The 19,571-nt window shown below is 35.6% G+C and overlaps 2 protein-coding genes across 2 annotated transcripts; both read left to right on the plus strand.

Annotated features, from left to right (window-relative positions):
* The first annotated feature begins 5,239 nt into the window (after window positions 1-5,239).
* Window positions 5,240-8,878, plus strand: LOC107767437 (protein WALLS ARE THIN 1). The gene is made up of 6 exons (XM_016586447.2): window positions 5,240-5,540; window positions 5,644-5,706; window positions 5,825-5,941; window positions 6,395-6,803; window positions 7,676-7,827; window positions 8,381-8,878. The coding sequence occupies exons 1-6, from the start codon at window positions 5,317-5,319 to the stop codon at window positions 8,574-8,576; spliced, it is 1,161 nt and encodes a 386-aa protein (XP_016441933.1). The 5' UTR covers window positions 5,240-5,316; the 3' UTR covers window positions 8,577-8,878.
* A 4,509-nt stretch (window positions 8,879-13,387) lies between these two features.
* On the plus strand, window positions 13,388-17,348 carry LOC107767436 (purple acid phosphatase 2-like). The gene is given in 8 exon segments (NM_001324950.1): window positions 13,388-13,599; window positions 14,510-14,710; window positions 14,838-14,949; window positions 15,118-15,347; window positions 15,578-15,716; window positions 16,153-16,373; window positions 16,471-16,592; window positions 16,706-17,348. Coding segments are annotated over 8 exon segments (1,407 nt in total). The 5' UTR covers window positions 13,388-13,413; the 3' UTR covers window positions 16,902-17,348.
* Window positions 17,349-19,571: the final 2,223 nt, after the last annotated feature.

The following is a 19,571-nucleotide window of genomic DNA, read 5'->3' on the forward strand; positions in this document are numbered from 1 at the left end:
TGACGTTAGGGCTCGAGTAACCTATATGGGCACGGTTCATCTCACCGTTTGACCCTTACAATATTTTCCTATCGAGGCCCCGTTGTCATGGAGTAATTTCCTTGCAACAAAGTGGACATTCGAGGGTAATGCCTCCCAAATCTCGAGGCTTATCTCAGGAAACCTCGAATACCTTTGAACTACCCTAAGCCAGCATGAACAATGGTTGCCTCATTAAAAACATAGTCAGAAAAACCCGTTTGGGACAATAACCGTCCAAGAGAAAAAGAGTGCAACGTGCGCTTTAAGATTCAAAGCTTCGTACTGATCCTTGTTGATAGCCTGCAAGTGTTAGTCGAAAAAATAGAGAGAATCGAAATGGGGTCGTACCTTTATTCGGATTTTGGATTTTTGATGTAACCAGGCCCTTATGAATTTTGACCTCGACCATTCCTCCTCTCACTTTGTTCGAAGCCCAAACCCGCTGCCTCTATGGTCTTCGTTGTACGGTTGATATCAATCTCTATTCGATCTCGGATCTCGATTGACGTCCCCTTTGACCCTACCTATGGGCCTGCTAGGATAAACGGACACCGAATGAGTCCCTAGTTGATCATCTTCGACTCTAATATTCGACCGGTACCGATTATGTACGTCGGCCCAAGCAATAGTCGGGTATCGAGTATACTTTGCTTCAACTGATGTGAAGCTATAGAACTCCGAGTGTTGAGACCTTGAGTGAAAGCTTGAACGACCCAGTCATCGATGACCGGAGGCAAATCCATTCTCTCCGCTTGGAACCGATATACGAATTCCCTAAGTATCTCGTTTTCTTTCTGTCTTACCTTGAAAAGGTTCGACTTTCTCGTTGCAATTTTAATGGTTCTAGTGTGTGCTTTTACAAAAGAATCTGCAAGCATAGCAAACGAATCAATAGAATTAGGAGGTAAGTTATGATACCATATCAAGGGACCCTTGGATAGAGTCTCCCCGAACTTCTCCACCAATACGGATTCAATTTCGTCATGTTTCAAGTCGTTTCCTTCGATGAGGCACGTATACGAGATGACGTATTCATTCGGATCGGTCCTCCCATTATACTTGGGAATCTCGGGTATACGGAACTTCTTGGGAATTGGCTTCGGAGCTGCACTAGGGGGGAAGGGTCTTTGCACGAACTTTTTAGAATCTAGTCCTTCTAAGATTGGGGGTGCCCCCGGTATTTGATCAACATGGGAGTTATAAGTCTCCATTTTTTTGTCATTATCCTCGATCTTTTTATGCCCGGACTCGATTTTCTTGGTGAGTTCCTCGAGCATCCTCATAATTGTAGGGTCAGTCCCTGAGCCATCTCCGTTTGATCTCTCTGGTGCTGGTTCAGCACGTCGAGTGTTCCCCGGTTCAGCTATACTCGGAGTTTTATTCTGACTTTAAAGTTGAGCGATGCAATCTGTTGAGCTTGCAGTATCTCGAATATTACTTGGAGGTTGACTTCCCCATCTCCTATTCCTTGTGTTCCTTGGCCACCAGATCTGACTTCCCTGCATACACTTCCTCCAGGGTTTATTGGTGGTACATCGACCCCTACATTGTTGTTTTCCCCATGAAATCCAAGACCGTCATCGCCGTGTAGGGGAGCATTTTGTGATCTGACATGTTTTAACCTGAAAACAATGAATCTCTGACAAGAACAAGTGTAAAATAACGTGTGTTATCAGAATCAGTACTGAAATAATCACTATTATCTTTAGCCCCACGGTGGGCGCCAAACTATTTACCTCAAAAATACGAGTAACAATTAGATTTGATTTGTGGTTTTAAAGATATGTGATTTAGTTCAATACCAATTAATAATCAAGAATATGAAGTAGAAATGAAAGAGACAAGTAAATCAAACCAGTGTTACTCAACAGTAGTGACCTCGAGCTTGGTGACCTCGAGGTGGGCTTAGAGCAATAAGAACAATTAAGTAAGAACAGTAGAGCTAAAGGACAATGTTGATGAACAATAGGCGAAAAGGTAGAGAGTATATTCTTTGCTCAATGATTAGATGATATTACAAATTATTGAGGTCCCTTTATATAATAGGAGAACTCTTAAATAAGGTATATTTCTATTTATAGTAAGGAATATTCTTGATACAACTGTCTAACCACCTAGTACGGAATCGTACGATCCTGTTCCGGGATTTGCGCCATGTTCTTGGGGACGTAACAGGAATCTAGCTCATTCTGTTACAAATCTGCAATGGTACTATTTCGGAGTCGAGGATACTCGGCTTCGATATTCCTCGTACTCCTATCTTCGGGCATCGCATTCTGCCTTCGAGCTCGAGTCCGGTCCATCGGCCTCGAACTCGACCTCGACCTCGAGCCTATAAATCGGGTAGCCCCGATTTCTACCGTATACAATTTTCCGATTTATCTCGTATATTCTGGTTTGCTGATTTTAGAACACAAATTCTAACAATCAACAACTGTATTTGAAAACTGCAATTAGTGGACATATATAGGTAACTTTATTAGTTTATTACAAAATAGATTTAGTAGCCAACTTTTCTTTTTATTTCCGTGAGCTTACCAGACGATAATTTTCGAAGTTCACGAGTATGGTTAGTTAACATCGTTTTTTAAAAAAGAAAAAGATATTCCTTCTTATTTTTTAAATTGATGTGGTCAAATATTCGGTCACACGAGTGGTCTCACGAGCAGAGTCATATGAAACTGATTAAGATGTTGAATGATTTATTGTCTACTAGTTTTTGTCATATAAATGGTCCATACCCCTAAAAACATGTGGTTGTTCTTGTACGGACAGGGTGGATATTGAAGTTTGAATTATTTGCAACTTGAATTTCATAAATTTCCTGAACAAAATGAAACATACATACCAGCATGTATAATCAGTATAAAGTTTTTCTAAATAATAAAAAATTAAAGAGTACATTAGACTAGAGATTTTAAAAATATTGGAGCATACATTGGGTCGTACAGATAGTAGCATCATTAAGCTCTCGCTAATGCAAGGGCCCGGTGACAGATGAAGCCTTGTGATAATTTGTCCAATTAAACTCAATATCTTTTATGCGGATCATCATAAATATATAAATGTATAAAAATTACTTTTTGAATTTCGCAAATATCATATTTTAATTTGAACTCATAATTTTAAGAATAAGCCAAATTTAGTGCTAAAAATCTTCACTAGGTCGAATCACATTAAATTTATTTACACAATCTTATATTAATTTGTGCAAGAAATTATTTCTATAATTGAACCCGTGAACTCGGGTAAGGTTGGAGCAAGGACGGAGCCACCTTATGTTAATGGGTGTCCCTTCACCGAAAATTATAGTGTTTAACTAGGTTAACAAATTATTATTTTTGTATTATATTATATATAAATTTTTCTTATTTTCTTTGTGTGATTATTTTTTTAATATTTTATCACCCCTTAATAAAAATTTTAGCCCCGCCACTGAGTTGGAGCAGAGGAAGACAAAAAATAAACAACAAATAAAACCCAACGTAGAGCTTAGCAGGATAAGTTGTGTGGAGGGGTTGATGTGTGGGGTTGAAGAGCATTCATGGGGTTATGCATGGGTGCCCCTCGTGCGCTCTATCCATTGATGGCGGCTCACCACCTTCCCTGCACAACCCCACCACCCCCCTCACATCCCCATTCCCATCTCCACCTCCACCCCCCCCCCCCGGAACTCTATCAATTATCATCATCATTAATGGCATGCTTCCAAAACAGAACCTCTAAGACACACACTGTATTCTGGATCTCCTTTTTTCATTAGTGGGAGTCCCATAGATTGGGTTGTCTTGTCATCCCCAGGGAAGACTTTTTTTTTTTCGAAAAATGTTTAAATATGCCCTTAAACTATGTAAAATTAGGCGAATTTGTCGGTTGTTAATATTTTGGCATAAACATACCTGTGCCGTCCAATACTTGTTCCAAATATATTCTTATTTTAACGGCCACATATATAAGGTATATTTGGTTTCACGAGCATGCTTTGAGGACATATCTGTCTTGCTAAGTTCTTAAGCTTTTATATTATTGAGTTATCTTGTTTTTGGTTTATGGCAATGTAAGCAAGTTTGTAATGATAAAATCCTCTTAAATCGATTGTTTTTCTTGTGTAAATCTTAAATACAAAAAAAAGAGAGAGAGAGAGAAGCAAAATGTAGAAAAACCTAAACCAATGCGTTCAAAATATCATGTACAAGTGATAATTTAATGGGTCGAAACAGATTAAATCAAATAACTAGGTTATGATCGAACTCATTTAAAATTTAAGAATTAACTCAAATAGTCTCACACTTAATCGTTTAAACTAAAAATAGCTAGCGGAGGTATAATAGATGCATAATTTATAGGAGCATAATATATGTGTATAATCAAAATATAATCTATGTATATGACCACAAAAAATAAACTGTAAATATGGCTGACTATTTATGTAAAAATCCCTTCAAAATTTGTTTGGATCAAAATAGATTATAATCCAATCCGATCCTTTTTAATTTTTCTTTTTGACAAAATAAAGTATTAACTAATGCATTTTTCTTAAATTGTTAGTTTAAATTCTTTCAAGCTTACATAATTCCTAAACTCCACGTTTGATTTTTGTAATATTTGGGTTGCATTTAACCCGTTACGTCACACTAATGGACACATTTTAATCCAATTGTTTGATGGGTCATTTCAAAATTTATCCCTTGAATCAAGATAACAATTACTATCATAATTCAACCGTTTCAACTTAAATAATTCATTTTTACTTGGCATGTATATTAAAAAAAATTATTTTACTTGTCACTTTATGCATATCAAGAGAAGACAGAAAAAGTTTTCCTGTTATACCCACAGTATTTATTACTTATTTCAAATTATTTTCTCAAATCCAATAAAATATGCCTCAATTAATATAGGTATCATGGTGAATTATGCATTTCATTTATTATTTTTTAAGGGGCATAAAAAGTCAAAACGTGTTAAGTAAAAGTGAACGGAGGGAGGGAGTAGATTACTGTGAAAAATGACTTAACTTTGCCATCTCAAGGAAAGAGTTTTCTTCCTTTTTTTTTATTTTCTTTTTTCATTTGGGAGAAAGGAGAATGTGGGAGACAACCCAAAACATTAGAAGGTTAAAAACAGTTGACATAACATCTTTTAAAGACCCCACAGTGGGGTCATATTGAAAAAACTCACTCTTCTTTTAGCTATATTTATACCTCCCTAACTTCAAGCATCTAAGCATCGATCATCACAATACCATTTCTCTTAACTAATTAGCCCTATTTTTTTTAAGCTTCTGCTTTTCTAATGGCAGATACGAGTGGTTCAGCCACTAGTAAGAGAATGGGGTTTGTTATGCCTGAGAAAATGCAACTGCACTTGGCCATGTTGGCCTTGCAGTTTGGCTATGCTGGTTTTCATGTTGTTTCTAGAGCTGCCCTTAATATGGGCATTAGCAAGATTGTTTTCCCTGTTTATAGAAACATTCTTGCTTTGCTTCTACTTCTTCCCTTTGCCTATTTTCTTGAAAAGTATGTCACTTGAAATCCTAGTTTTCTATGTTCTTATTTCTGACTACTCCACTGATTAGGATCACGACTTGAAAGTAATAAATCGTTTTTTTTTATTGATCAGGAAAGACAGGCCAGCTCTTACTTGGAATTTTGTCCTTCAATTCTTCCTCCTAGCAGTTGTTGGGTAGGATGCTATGATCTTATAAAAATTCTAATCTCATGATACTCTTGTTGAGTGTTAAGAATTAGTATTAACTACTAAGATAATTGACATATTTTTTCTTTTTTCCCCTTATTTATAGTATTACTGCAAACCAGGGATTCTACTTGTTGGGATTGGACAATACTTCCCCTACCTTTGCTTCTGCCATACAAAATTCTGTCCCTGCCATTACCTTTCTCATGGCTGCACTACTCAGGCAAGTTCGCTCTTCATAATATTTTCCTAACCACGGACTTTGTAAAGAGTTTAACTTTCGTTCACCTGCAGTGTAAAAAATATTTATACTATCAGATCACTTAATGAATAACTACAAGTGATCGTCCTTAAAAGGTGGAATTAGTAACCAGAAAAATACGGCATACTATCTGTTACAACAAGTCGTAAGCATGAATATATCAGTCATGCACAGTGGCAAAGCTACATGTCTTAAAAGATATAGGTAAAATATTATTTCAGAGGTATTTAACATATACTGAACACTCTTTGAGGGAGAATTTTCCTTTTTTTCAAGTTTGAACATCTTTAAGGAAATTTCTGGCTTCGCCAATGATCGTGCATGAAGCAAAGGCAAACACTACTATTTGCAAATAACTGCGCGTAGATTGATTAATCTGTAAATCTAAAGGCCTTTATGATGAATTTATTTCAGGATTGAAACTGTGAGACTGAACAGAAAAGATGGTATATCAAAAGTGTGTGGAACATTATTGTGTGTAGCTGGAGCTTCAGTAATTACTCTATACAAAGGTCCAACAATTTACAGTCCAACTCCACCATTACAAAGGACCTCAGTACCCATGTTGATGAATTTAGGAGATGCTAATGGAAAAAACTGGAGTTTGGGTTGCGTTTACTTAATCGGGCATTGTTTGTCATGGGCCGGGTGGCTCGTTTTACAGGCACCGGTTCTTAAAAAATACCCGGCCCGGCTTTCAGTCACATCGTATCAGTGTTTCTTTGGAGTCATACAATTCCTTATAATTGCAGCTTTTTGTGAGAGAGACCCTAATGCTTGGCTTGTTCACTCTGGTGGCGAACTCTTCAGTGTCTTTTATGCTGTAAGTATTTTCAGTCTTTTGACCGGTCTCTTTGTGTCAGAATTTATCTCTTTTTTGAAAAAAAACTAAAATCCTTCCGTTTCAGTTTACATGACATAGCGTAACTAGGCATGAAATTAAAAAAAATAAATATCTTTTGGCACCACATAATACTGTTGAAAAATATTATTTTAAGCATGTCAATGAATGTTCTATGATTGTAAGAGTATGTCATTAAGAGTAAAAAATGAAGCTTAAGGGGTCGTTTGGTTGGAAAGATGTTATCCCAGGATTAGTTATTCCACCAAAAATACTACAATCTTCCGATAATTAATCCCGGAATTAATAATACTGTAATTTTTTCTCAACCAAACATGGAATAAATTCTTCTTAAATTTTGTCTCGTGTCTAATTATTCCTTGTCTCTCATACCAAACGAGCCCTAAGAATTGAGTTTATATATATTGAAAGATGTTAAATGTTCAGCAAACCAAATAAAAGATGAAACGATTAAAAAACTTGTAAGTAGTCTATTGAAGGCTATATCTGCAACATTACAACAACAACGACCTAGTGTATTTCCACAAGTCGGTCTAGCTATATCTGCAACATTAATGTGGTTAAAGCAACAGCTGACCAAAGGATCACCGGACTAAAATTCCAATTGAAAATCTTATCTGACATGATAAGGTAATTAGTCAACGTAAACAATTGGATTTTTGCAATCTTTTCCCTTCAATCATTCTCTTATAGTTATTCCATACGACAACAAAATAAGCAGATGGACATATGGTTAGTTATAGATAGTGAAATGACAGCAAAACTTGTGTATTCATTTTTCCATTTAAATTATTTATTCTATGAAAATGAAGAGTCGAATTGATTGAATGCAGGGAGTGGTGGCCTCAGGGATAGCATTCGCTGTACAGATATGGTGCATTGACAGAGGTGGCCCAGTTTTCGTTGCTGTTTATCAACCTGTTCAAACTCTTGTAGTTGCTATTATGGCTTCCGTTGCTTTGGGCGAAGAATTCTACTTGGGAGGGTATGTTAATGCTCGTTTTCTCTGTTTATACTGTCAGCTTATATAAATTAAAATATTAGTATTGTTTTTTATATGTATGTTACTTTTGAATCTTCTTAGTTGGACCGAAATTACACACTTTCCTCAATCATGCAATTGTGAAAAGACCCCACAATGCACATTCCTTCACCCCATTGCATGTAGTTAGGTAGATTGATCATGGATATATATGTATTGACCTTTATTTTGTACTCAAGAATCACCCAAGAACTTCCCAACAAATCATTTTGGGTCCATCAATCTTTTAGACTAATATGCTAAAATATACTACAAATTATAGCATAATAATTTTTATATTGTCAAGGGTATGTAAATTAAATTCAATCGTTAGCATATTTGTTCTTTTAATGTGACCAGGAGGTCACGGGTCACAGCCTCTTATGATCCAGCCCTTTCTCGGACTTCCGCGGCGGGAGTTTAGTGGACCAGGCTGCCTTTTTTTTTTATAAAAGTATACTTGTTCTTTTAATGGTTGCATGTAACTTAAGAAATGTAAATTGGGGTTATTTTGCAGGATCATTGGAGCAGTGTTGATTATAACAGGATTGTACTTTGTGCTATGGGGCAAAAACGAAGAATCCAAATTTGCAAAGGCAGCAGCTGCTGCAATTCAGTCCCCAGTGGATCATTGTAACAACAACAGGCCAACTAGCCACATCAAGTCCTCTTTGGCTCAGCCACTGCTTGCTTCTTCAACTGAAAATGCTTAACAAAAAGAGTTTGCTGGAAACCAGAAAAAAAATCTGCTATCCTAAATATTAAGGAGAAAAAGAAAAAAGAACAAAAAAAGCTTTGGTGTGTCTATGCAATTTTTTTTGGGTTTAGTTTAGGTGTTGTTTTTCCTTTTTCCTTTTTTAGTAGCTTTCCTCTCATTAGGAGAAGTGCAATTAAAGGGATGTGATGATTACTATTTTTGGAGTTGGGTCTGATCAGCATGCAAATCCCAAGTTGGTTTTTATATGTTAATTAATTCTATGGTTTAATCTATGAATTAAAAAAAAAATTATGACAAGAGTATGCTTTTGCTTTTATCATTGCAATTAGTGGACCCCTTTTATTGAAAAATGATAATTACATGCTGTTAAAGAAGTATAAGGTGTCAGCAAGCCAGTTGATTTTTCACATAACATTACAACCAAACACTTTTGTTGTAATGTGAGTGGCATGGAATAATAATTAATTGGTAATGTACCAAATGATCACTGCATCAAATCTTCTGTTGATGATGGTGTCAACTCCCAAATAATCTTTGTTACATCAAGAGAAATTATGATTGGAATTAATTATATAAAGTCCATATACTACGTGACAAAAAAGACCTAGCAAGTATGGTTGTTCTCTGTTTTTTTATGTGGATATTTTCTTTTCGGAAATGGGGGAGAATGACAATTTAACTACTATTTAATATTATATTTTTGAAAGAAAAATAGAATATAGAAAATCAAACTACTATTTTATAAAATGTAGATACAAGATTGGAGTTCTAATTTAATTAGTTGATTTTCGGTTACTATCACTTAGCATAAGATTCATTCATCTTGTCATACAGATGTTTAATTCGTTGATTTAATTCGTAAGTCCACTGAAGTATTATTTTCGCAAAAAAAGTAAAATGTTTAATAAAATACAGACACGTGCAATCACCAAAAGTAAGTAACAAAGGGCTAAAGTAAAATTAATTAGCAGATCCCAAGATGATGATATGATTAAAGAGTGTGAAATTTAATCATATAGTTTGCAGTGGTACAACATTTTTCAAAAGTATATAGTAGTATCAAATTGCATGCTTTTCCCTTTATTAATGATTTGAATGGCATCCAGCTTCAATTTGCTCCATTGATATAATTTCCTTGTGCTTTTCTTTTCTAGTAATTTCTTTTTGGCTCCTTTGATTTGATTATGTCTCCCATTTACGATGGTTTTAATTTATTTAAAGCTTCAGAAAAACACTCTTGTCTTCTTCACGGAATACTTTTAGCAAATCACAAAGCACTACACTCCAAATAAAGTGAAAACGACTAACTAGTAACTAGTAAAGCAAAAGCATATTGCGATGTTTTATTTAAGTCATAGGCTTAATTCCAGTAAGTGGATACCCTACTTGATATTAAAGAATCATGCCGAACATGATCTTATTGTACTTATTATTCTCCAAAGTTGAGCACTCTTTTTCTCAACAAAAAAAAAAGAAAAAAAAAGAAAGGCATTTTCCCACTACGGGAAATAAACTAGGACCAGCTAAAAAGATTTTTGTATTGAAAAAATTTGTAGGCTTGCTTAATTAAACATCCTTTAGGGGAAAGAGTAGGCAACATTGATATGTGAATGTGTCACGTTTGGTGATTTATTTTAATTTAATGAAGTAAGAAAAAAGTGAAAGAAAAAGTAATGACCACTATGAAACAGAAGTGATCAAAAGTGGCTTTTCCTCGCATCTTACAATTTATATCTACCACAACTAAGCAAATCTTTTCGAAAAAATAAAATAAAATAAAATAGAAAGAGCATATATGGTACTTTTTTTAATCGGACGATTCAAAATTTGACCTCCTAGCTAGGCAATTCTATATAGTATTACAGTTGGTTATTCGCCACAAAGACTTTCCTCTCGTTTTTATGTCAAAATAAAGTGAGGACAATTTAAAGGAGTACAAAGAAAACATGTCAAGGATTAAAGTATACCACTGTCTGAGTTTCGAAAAATTAAGGGATAATTCTAGGACTTTATTTCAGTGGAGTTTTATCAATTCAAATGAATTTTTTTTCATAAATGTCTGCGCGCAGCCCCGCCGTTACATATTGCAAAATTCATCCACTGCTCTGTCCCACATTATTCACATTTTTTCGGGATATGTTCCATTGTTATATCTATTCAGAGCAAAAATTATAAGTTCATATATATATAGTTCGAATAAAAACTCTTAAAGTTGTTTCTAATTGACCTTGAATTTGATAAGTGATTCAAACTCGATCTAGCTGGAAATGCAAGAAAATTGTTTTTAAAATGAAGAATTGGCTGATGCAAGAAAAACGTTTTCGATCTAAAATTGTTTTTGTTTAAATTTCTCTTATAAAAATGAGTTAAATGTCATGTTACATCCACAGTATCGAAAGCCTCCTCTCATCTTTTAGCGTACGATCTTTTAGTCAATTATATGGACCAGGGTTCTGCAAAGGCCCATTCTTTCTCTGTATATTGCGGAGCCCACATGTTAAGGAAACAGCTTGGGCTAGACCCATAATTTGGGGTATAATTGGCCCAAAAACTGAATAGATCCAAGGCATTGCGATGTTTAGAGATTACGGGTAAAAGGAAAATTGGGCTAAACTCATTTTGGTGTTTGCAAGGCGGAGCTATCGTTTTCGATTAGAGGAATTTTCGTGAACCACTATAGTTTAGAACCTAGTAATTAGAGCTGAGAAACTTTCATAAACCACTATATTTTAATGGTTATTAGCTAGTTGTAGCTATCATTTACTATATTACTTCCTATAGCTATATTTTCAGGTTTTTTAGAGTGTATTCGATATATTTAAGCTGATGTATTCATGAATACAATAACATTTCTCGGCGTGAAATAGGGGATTACAGTTAGACAGATTATTGTATTCGACTGTATTCACGATATGTATTTGTGAATACAGTAGCGCAATTCATGGTCTATTCAGCTGTTTTTAAATGGAAAGTGAATCAAATAACACAATAGACTCATAATATAACTCAACAAACACAATTATAAATCTGAATACATAAAATATATAAAGTATATTAATTAAAAAAACATATGAATACATTGATGGAATATAACGAGATAGTGAATACAATGAAATACATGTAATACAACGAGATACATTGAAATACAACGAAAAAAGAAAACAATGAATACAATGAAATACATAAAATACAACGAGATACATTGAAATACAATGGAAAAAAAGGTAACAGACTCTTCAGGTTGCTCAGCCCCAAACTTTGTCGTATTTGTTCAAGAATAACCCTAATGCCATCTCGTCGATGGCAGATTTCGAACCTCTAGAATAAAAGAAGATTTTTCAGCAATTTCCCAAACTTTCTCCCACCACCTCCGCGGTGTCGCTTCTTTTCTCTCTCCGCCATCTCCAACTCAGTCATCGGAGCAAGTTTCGTCTTCATCCTTGAGTGCAAAAATGCAAACCCCAGTTCGTTTTTGCCACGGAAGAGAACGAATGCTTTGATGGGTCAGTGTATTTGAAGGGATAAACAACTGGGTTTGAGCAATCTTGGAATAAAGAGGAAGAATTTGTGAAGTTGGGCTGTTATTAATGGCACAACATTGGGGTTGCCTTGGAAAATTCTTTGTTCTTTTTTAACAAAGCTGTTTCAGAGATTTCAAAGTTAGCTTCTAATTTTTTACACGATGATGATTACGAAAAGGAAATTGAGGTTGCATTCATGGAGAAAATTTGGCGTTTTGAGAGAGAGGGTGGAGAAAAATCTGAAGGAATGAGAGAGAAAAATAATACAAAACGTATTTTATGGCTTAACGATAAGAGGTGATCATAAATAGATATTTGGCTATAAAATCAAAAGGTAACTATGAAATATAATTTTTTAAAAGGGTATTTATTTAAATTAAATAAGGTATCAACCTTTGCTACAGGATGTAAAAATTCCATTATAGTTTGCCTAATTACCATTTGTAGTTACTATTCAATTATTACTAACTTGTATTCAAACGCGCAACGAATACCGTATGTGTCAACTGTATTCGATCGCGCAAGGAATACAACGTGTATCATGTTCGCGTAATTATATTTATTCGTGCAACGAATACAATATGTATTAACTATAACCAAGGCAAAATACAAGGATGTATTCAAAGGATACAACTTGTATCGATTGTATACAAGGGTATATACCAAGGAAACAATATGTTCGCACAACGAATACAATTAAAGCGTAATTACAGATTTGGTGGAACCCAATAGTTCTTAAGAAACCGGTTGAATACGAACTAATTATTAATTAAAATTTTAATAATTTAAAAAGTCTGGAATCACAAATTTATAAAATTCAAATTGTGGCTCTGCCTCTACCTTCCGGTTCAAGTTATACAAAAAGCACAATTAAGAGTGTGCTGATCAACGCATGTAATTTTCAACTTAAGTATGAATGATTTGTTTTCCTTAAAATCTACATGACAATAAAAAAGAAATTACAAACACATTACATTATACAATTCGAATATTAAAAAGACATAATCAAATAAATGAATTGTTTAACTCACCTCAAATAACTATCTTTATTTTATGGAAGCTGTCTGAGATTTTAGATTCAATGGCGGCAAGTAAATAGTTAACTGACCAGATATTCCTACCGAATACTGAATATTCCTTCCACCTGCTTACATTATTATCAGACTATCGCCACGTAAAATAAAAGCCGTGGGTACTTTAGCCTATACGTGGAGCTCCATTTCAATTAAAACCATAAACATAACCAACCCAAAAAAAAAAAAAAAAAATTAAAAAGCAAGAAGATCTTGAGCTTCAATTCAAATCAAAGAAATGGGTATGAAGCGGGTTTATACTGGGTTTCTGTGTTTACTTACAGTCTTGATTTTGAGTAGCAGAGTTCAGTTAAGTGATGGTGGAATAACCAGTAACTATGTGAGAAAGTATAATTCTAATGTTGATATGCCATTGAACAGTGATGTGTTTCGAGTTCCACCTGGTTATAATGCTCCCCAGCAGGTTCTTCCTCGTCTTTTTAACTTCTTTATTCTTAATTCAAGTTTAATTCCCTCTATATGAGCTGGATTAGCAAAGTATAATCCTGCTCCGATAAAGATTAAATTAATGATTGTAATAATTTGATTAAATTGTTCATTCCTATTTCCAAGTTTCTGTCTTTTTAGTTCCTAACTTATAACAAAATTCTTTATTTTGTGGAGGAATATTTTGAACCTCTTAATTATTAGTTACTACTATGTTTTTTTAATCGTAATAGTGAAATAATTGTTGTTTCGAAGAAGTTTTGCTGAATTCGAATAAAAGCCGCGCAAGCAAAATTCATATGAATGTCTAAACTGCAACAAGTTCGCTTAGTTTGTTGGAAAATAGACCTCTAGGACTATACTTTCTGTAAATATCACAAATTTGTTCCTTCTAGATAAACCTAAATCTTCTTCGAAAGTCAATTAGCTCCTAATCTGTTTCTGTTTAGTGTCTCCACAGCTTTGTTGTGTTTAGCATCCACACAACTTTGATGAATCTCACTGTTTCTTGAATGTCATTCCAATTTACTCCCTCCGATTGGCACTATTTCCTTATCGGTCCATTTCAAAAAGATTGACACATTTTAATATTTCCTTAATATAAAGCATTTATAGTCACATACATGCTATGGTTGGTTTAAGACCACAGGTTTCAAAAATTGTACAGCCACACAAATGTTATGACGTATCTAAGACCACATATCTCAAAAGTGTTCCCTTCTTTATTAAAGTTCGTGCCAAGTCAAACTTAGACAATCTTTTTGAAACGGAAGGGTAGTACTTTTCTGTTGTCATTTATATCGGATATTATTGACGTTGCTTTACTATGGTGCCACCTTGTGTACTTTAGTTTTGCTCATCCGGTGAAATGAATGTTAATCTTGAAGGTTTACATAACACAAGGGGATCACGAAGGAAAGGGTGTAATTGCGTCTTGGACCACACCTGATGAACCTGGCTCAAATTCAGTCCTCTATTGGGCTGAAAATAGCAATGTTAAAAGCTCTGCTGAGGGCTTTGTTGTTAGCTACAGGTATTACAATTACACTTCCGGATATATACATCACTGCACCATCAAGGATCTGGAGGTACGGTACAATTCTATATGGTCATGTTGATCTCAAATACAGCTTAAAGTGCATGTTTTTGGCTCACCCTCTTTCCTGCTAGATAATCATATATGCTTAAGAAAACTATATTTTGTTCTTGTTGCAGTTTGATACAAAGTACTATTATGAAGTGGGGTTAGAAAATACAACTAGAAAGTTTTGGTTTGTAACTCCTCCAAAACCTGGACCTGATGTTCCTTATACATTTGGTCTCATCGGTAATGTCCCAATGACTGCTTACATTTTTTTTCTCTTAATTCTGGTGGGTGAATTGTTAAGTGTTCTCAAGTCCCTCGAGATGGCGATGTTATATATCTTTCATTTAAGAGCATGTATCTTGGACTTACATTAATTTAGTCTTTAGACTTGTTTTGTTTATTGAACAGGGGATCTTGGTCAGACCTACGACTCCAATAGCACACTGACTCATTATGAGCTGAACCCTCTAAAGGGCCAGACGATGCTCTTTGTCGGTGACCTCTCTTATGCTGATAATTATCCGTTTCACAACAACATACGATGGGACACATGGGGGAGATTTATCGAGAGAAGTGCAGCATATCAACCTTGGATTTGGACTGCCGGAAATCATGAACTTGATTTTGTTCCTGAAATTGTAAGCATCTTATTCATAACTATTCTGGATGATGACAGTTTCTAAACATGTCTTTCAAAATCTTTTGCCAAAATGGTTTAGCTTAGAGGACTTAAAATGAAAATTGCTTAGAGGAGAAGATACATTATGTAAAATATCTTACTTTATAGGAACACAGATAACTGGCTTATCTTCTTCACACTTGTTGTTCTTAGTGATAACTTTGTAATGCTATAGTCATTTTCTTGCAGGGAGAATCTAAACCTTTCTTACCTTACAAGCACCGATTTTCTACGCCTTACAGAGTATCAGACAGTACTTCTCCGCTTTGGTACTCTATAAAGAGAGCTTCAGCCTATATTATTGTCATGTCTTCTTATTCAGCTTTTGGTAAGAATTTAGCATGCTATAAAAACGATGTAGTTTTTAACATGATAAACGCATAGAATGTACTTCCCATGCATTACTTGATAATTTGATGAAGCTATAGAGAAGATAATCTCAACTAAACAATATTTAGGAAAGTAAATGCTTAATACTCGATTACTGAGATCTTCTGATTGATGGTAACAAGAGAAAAGAAGATTATGTGACTGTACTGTCCAAGATTTATGGGATTAAGGAAAATACGATTTCAGATACCTATGTTATTCAGGGTTAATCACCAGTTGGATAAGCAAGTAAGCTGGATATTCGAGCAGATCTTCAAATGAAGTATTCAAGGGACACTACCGTGTTAAAGAACTTGCGGCTAAATTCTAATAGTATCAGCTTACTTTTGCGGACAGTGGTGAATTTTCATTTCTCCTGGTTTCTTTCTTTTTAGGTACATACACTCCTCAATGGAAATGGTTAAAGAATGAGTTGCCTAAAGTTAACAGGAGTGAGACACCATGGCTCATTGTACTCATGCATTGTCCAATGTATAGTAGTTATGTTCATCATTATATGGAAGGGGAAACAATGCGAGTCATGTATGAACCATGGTTTGTGAATTACAAGGTGGATGTTGTCTTCGCTGGTCATGTTCATGCCTATGAACGATCAGTAAGTCTCGGCATGCCATACATGTAATCATGGTCTAAAATTTAACAGCTTCCCTAAGTCTCTGATTAACTAATGTCGTTGGTATATCCGGTCTCAGGAGCGGATATCAAATGTTGCTTACAACATCATAAATAGGAAGTGCAGTCCTGTCAGGGACGAGTCTGCCCCTGTGTATATTACCATTGGAGATGGAGGAAATCAAGAGGGATTAGCTACAGAGTATGCTCCAAATAAAGGAAAATTATTTAGCTAGTCAAATATGAATAGTTTAAGATAGATAACCACTGATACTTATGATCCTATTTTTTGGTTAATACCTTCATTTGCTGCAGGATGACACAACCACAGCCAAGGTATTCTGCCTATCGGGAAGCAAGCTTCGGTCACGGGATATTGGATATCAAGAACAGAACTCATGCCTATTTTGGTTGGCATCGTAACAACGATGGATATGCTGTTGAAGCAGACTCGTTATGGCTTTTCAACAGATACTGGAAGTTGGACGGACCCTCCGTATCTATGTCATGAAATGAGATTGCCTCTTCATAGCATTACTCAAACCATGTCGACGAACTAGAAGGTTGTGAATGATGAGAGAGTACTTGTGAGCAGTTCTATATTTAACAGGTCTTTCCCAGAAAGTTGTCAACGTTAATTTATTCTTAGAAAGTATGCAAAAGATGCACTATCAGCGTGTCATTTACACTTTGGCAGTGATCATATGTGCATATCTAGACTTGTAAAAATATACTGTATTTTGTGCTACTACCAGGTTTTCATTTTCCGGTGGTCTAGAACCTGAATATTTGGATTTGGGGAGCACAAATGTGCTGAGTGGCAGAACTCCCACATCGGTGAAATACCAATTTTGGTTGGTACTTCACCCTATAAAAGAAGGCTAAATGTTTAGGATTTAAAGACACCTCTCATTTGATTTCTTATCTTCTTAAGGCATTTATATGTTCTCTCTTTAGTATTATTTCCCTTGTATTTTTGGAGTGGAATAAAATATTGGTTGTGTCCGAGGAAGTAGGCAAAATTGGCCGAACCTCGTAAATCCTGGTGTTCCTTTTATTGTTGCTTTATTGTCTTATTTATTATTTGGTGGCTGCCATAATTTTTGGTATAGTAGTTGTGACTCATTCACACTATATACATTTGGCTTCCGCAACAATTGGTATCAGAGCCAAGGTACTGTCTAAGTATGCTTTGTGGTTGCAGCATAGTCTGGTCTTCCACATCAGAAAAGATTTATCTTGGTAACTGAGTCAAGGTTCTGTCTGAGCATGCTCTGTGGTTGCAGCTTAGTCTGATTTTCCACATCAGAAATGAAATAATCTTGATTTGTGTCGTCAGCTATTAAATAATATTTGTGTCAAAAATGGGAGACAACAAACAAGAAGAATTTACATCAAACGTCAACAATACGCCATCATTGGCATCTTCGCTTGTGACAAGAATTGTGTCAAATGCGAAATTTGCGGTAGAATTTTTGACGGGTCAGGACATTTTGAGATGTGGCAAGGCGAGGTTCTAGATGTCCTTTTTCAACAAGGGCTAGATCTTGCCATTAAAGAAAAAAGACCAGATGTTATTGGAGAACAAGATTGGAGAATTATCAACCGTGTTGCTTGCGGTACCATTCGATTCTACCTTGCTAGAGAGCAGAAATATCCATATACAAAGGAAACTTCTGCAAGTAAATTATGGAAAGCACTGGAGGATAAATTTTTGAAGAAAAACAGTCAAAATAAATTGTACATGAAGAAGAGACTGTTTCGCTTCACCTATGTTCCTGGTACCACGATGAATGAACATATCATCAGTTTCAATAAGTTGGTCGCATTATTTGCAAAATATGGATGCAACTTTTGAGTATGGTGACTTGGCCTTGATGTTGATGGGGTTACTTCCTGATGAGTACGAGCACCTTGAAACTACTCTATTCCATGGAAATGACGAAATTTCTCTTAGAGAAGTTTGTTTGGCTTTGTACAGCTATGAACAAAGAAAGGGAGAAAAACAAAAGGGCGGAGACTGGTTATGAAGGGTCGTCCTCCAAATCAAACGAGGATAAGGAAGGGAAGATCCAAGTCAAGATCTAGACCCAGCAAAGATGAATGTGCCTTTTGTCGAGAAAAAGGGCACTGGAAGAAAGGCTGTCCGAAGTTGAAGAATAAGGCCAAACATAACAATGGAAAAGCCATTATGGATTCAAAGGTAGCTGATTGTGATGATTCAGACTTCTCATTAGTTACAACAGAGTCATCAACATCATCAGACATGTGGTTGATGGACTCGGCTTGTAGCTATCATATGTGTCCCAACAGGGACTGGTTCGTGGATTTTCAAGAAGGAGAATATGGAGTCATCCACACAGCGGACAACAGCCCTCTTACCTCATATGGAATTGGTTCAATACGATTAAGGAACCATGATGGAATGATCAGAACATTAACAGATGTTCGATATATACCGGATTTAAAAAAGAATCTCATCTTTATGGGAGCCCTAGAATCAAAAGGGTTCAAAATCATTGCAGAAAATGGTGTGATGAGAGTATGTTCCGGTGCACTAGTGGTAATGAAGGCCAATCAGAAAAATAATAACATGTACCGTTATCGCGGTAGTACAGTTATTGGGACAGCGACAGTTACATCCAGTGACGAAAAAGAGGCAGAAGCAACCAGGCTATGGCACATGCACTTGGGACATGCTGGAGGAAGATCCTTGAAAACTCTATCGAGATCAAGGATTGTTAAAAGGAGTAAAGGCTTGCAACTTGGAGTTTTGGGAGCATTGTGTCAAAGGAAAACAAATAAGGGTTAAATTTGGTACAACGATCTATAATACTAAAGGCATTTTGGATTATGTACACTCTGATGTTTGGGGTCCTTCCAAAACACCTTCATTGGGTGGGAAGCACTATTTTGTAACCTTTGTTGATGATTTTTCTCGAAAAGTGTGGGTGTATACAATGAAGAGCAAAGATGAAGTGTTGAGAATTTTTCTCAAATGGAAGACGATGGTGGAGAATCAAACAGGCAGGAGGATCAAGTGTATTCGCACAGACAATGAAGGTGAATACAAAAATGATCATTTCAATAAGGTTTGTGAAAATAATGGCATCGTCCGACACTTCACTGTCAGACGTACACCACAACAGAATGGAGTGGCAGAACGTATGAACCGGACTTT

This window comes from Nicotiana tabacum, chromosome 16 (assembly GCF_000715075.1).
Source record: "Nicotiana tabacum cultivar K326 chromosome 16, ASM71507v2, whole genome shotgun sequence".
Taxonomy (NCBI): Eukaryota; Viridiplantae; Streptophyta; class Magnoliopsida; order Solanales; family Solanaceae; genus Nicotiana; species Nicotiana tabacum.

Coding starts and splice junctions, on each gene's coding strand:
- LOC107767437 (XM_016586447.2), top strand. CDS start 5,317: ATGGCAGATACGAGTGGTTCAGCCACTAGTAAGAGAATGGGGTTTGTT. Junction 5,541..5,643: donor TTTGCCTATTTTCTTGAAAA/GTATGTCACTTG, acceptor TTTATTGATCAG/GAAAGACAGGCCAGCTCTTA. Junction 5,707..5,824: donor TTCCTCCTAGCAGTTGTTGG/GTAGGATGCTAT, acceptor CCTTATTTATAG/TATTACTGCAAACCAGGGAT.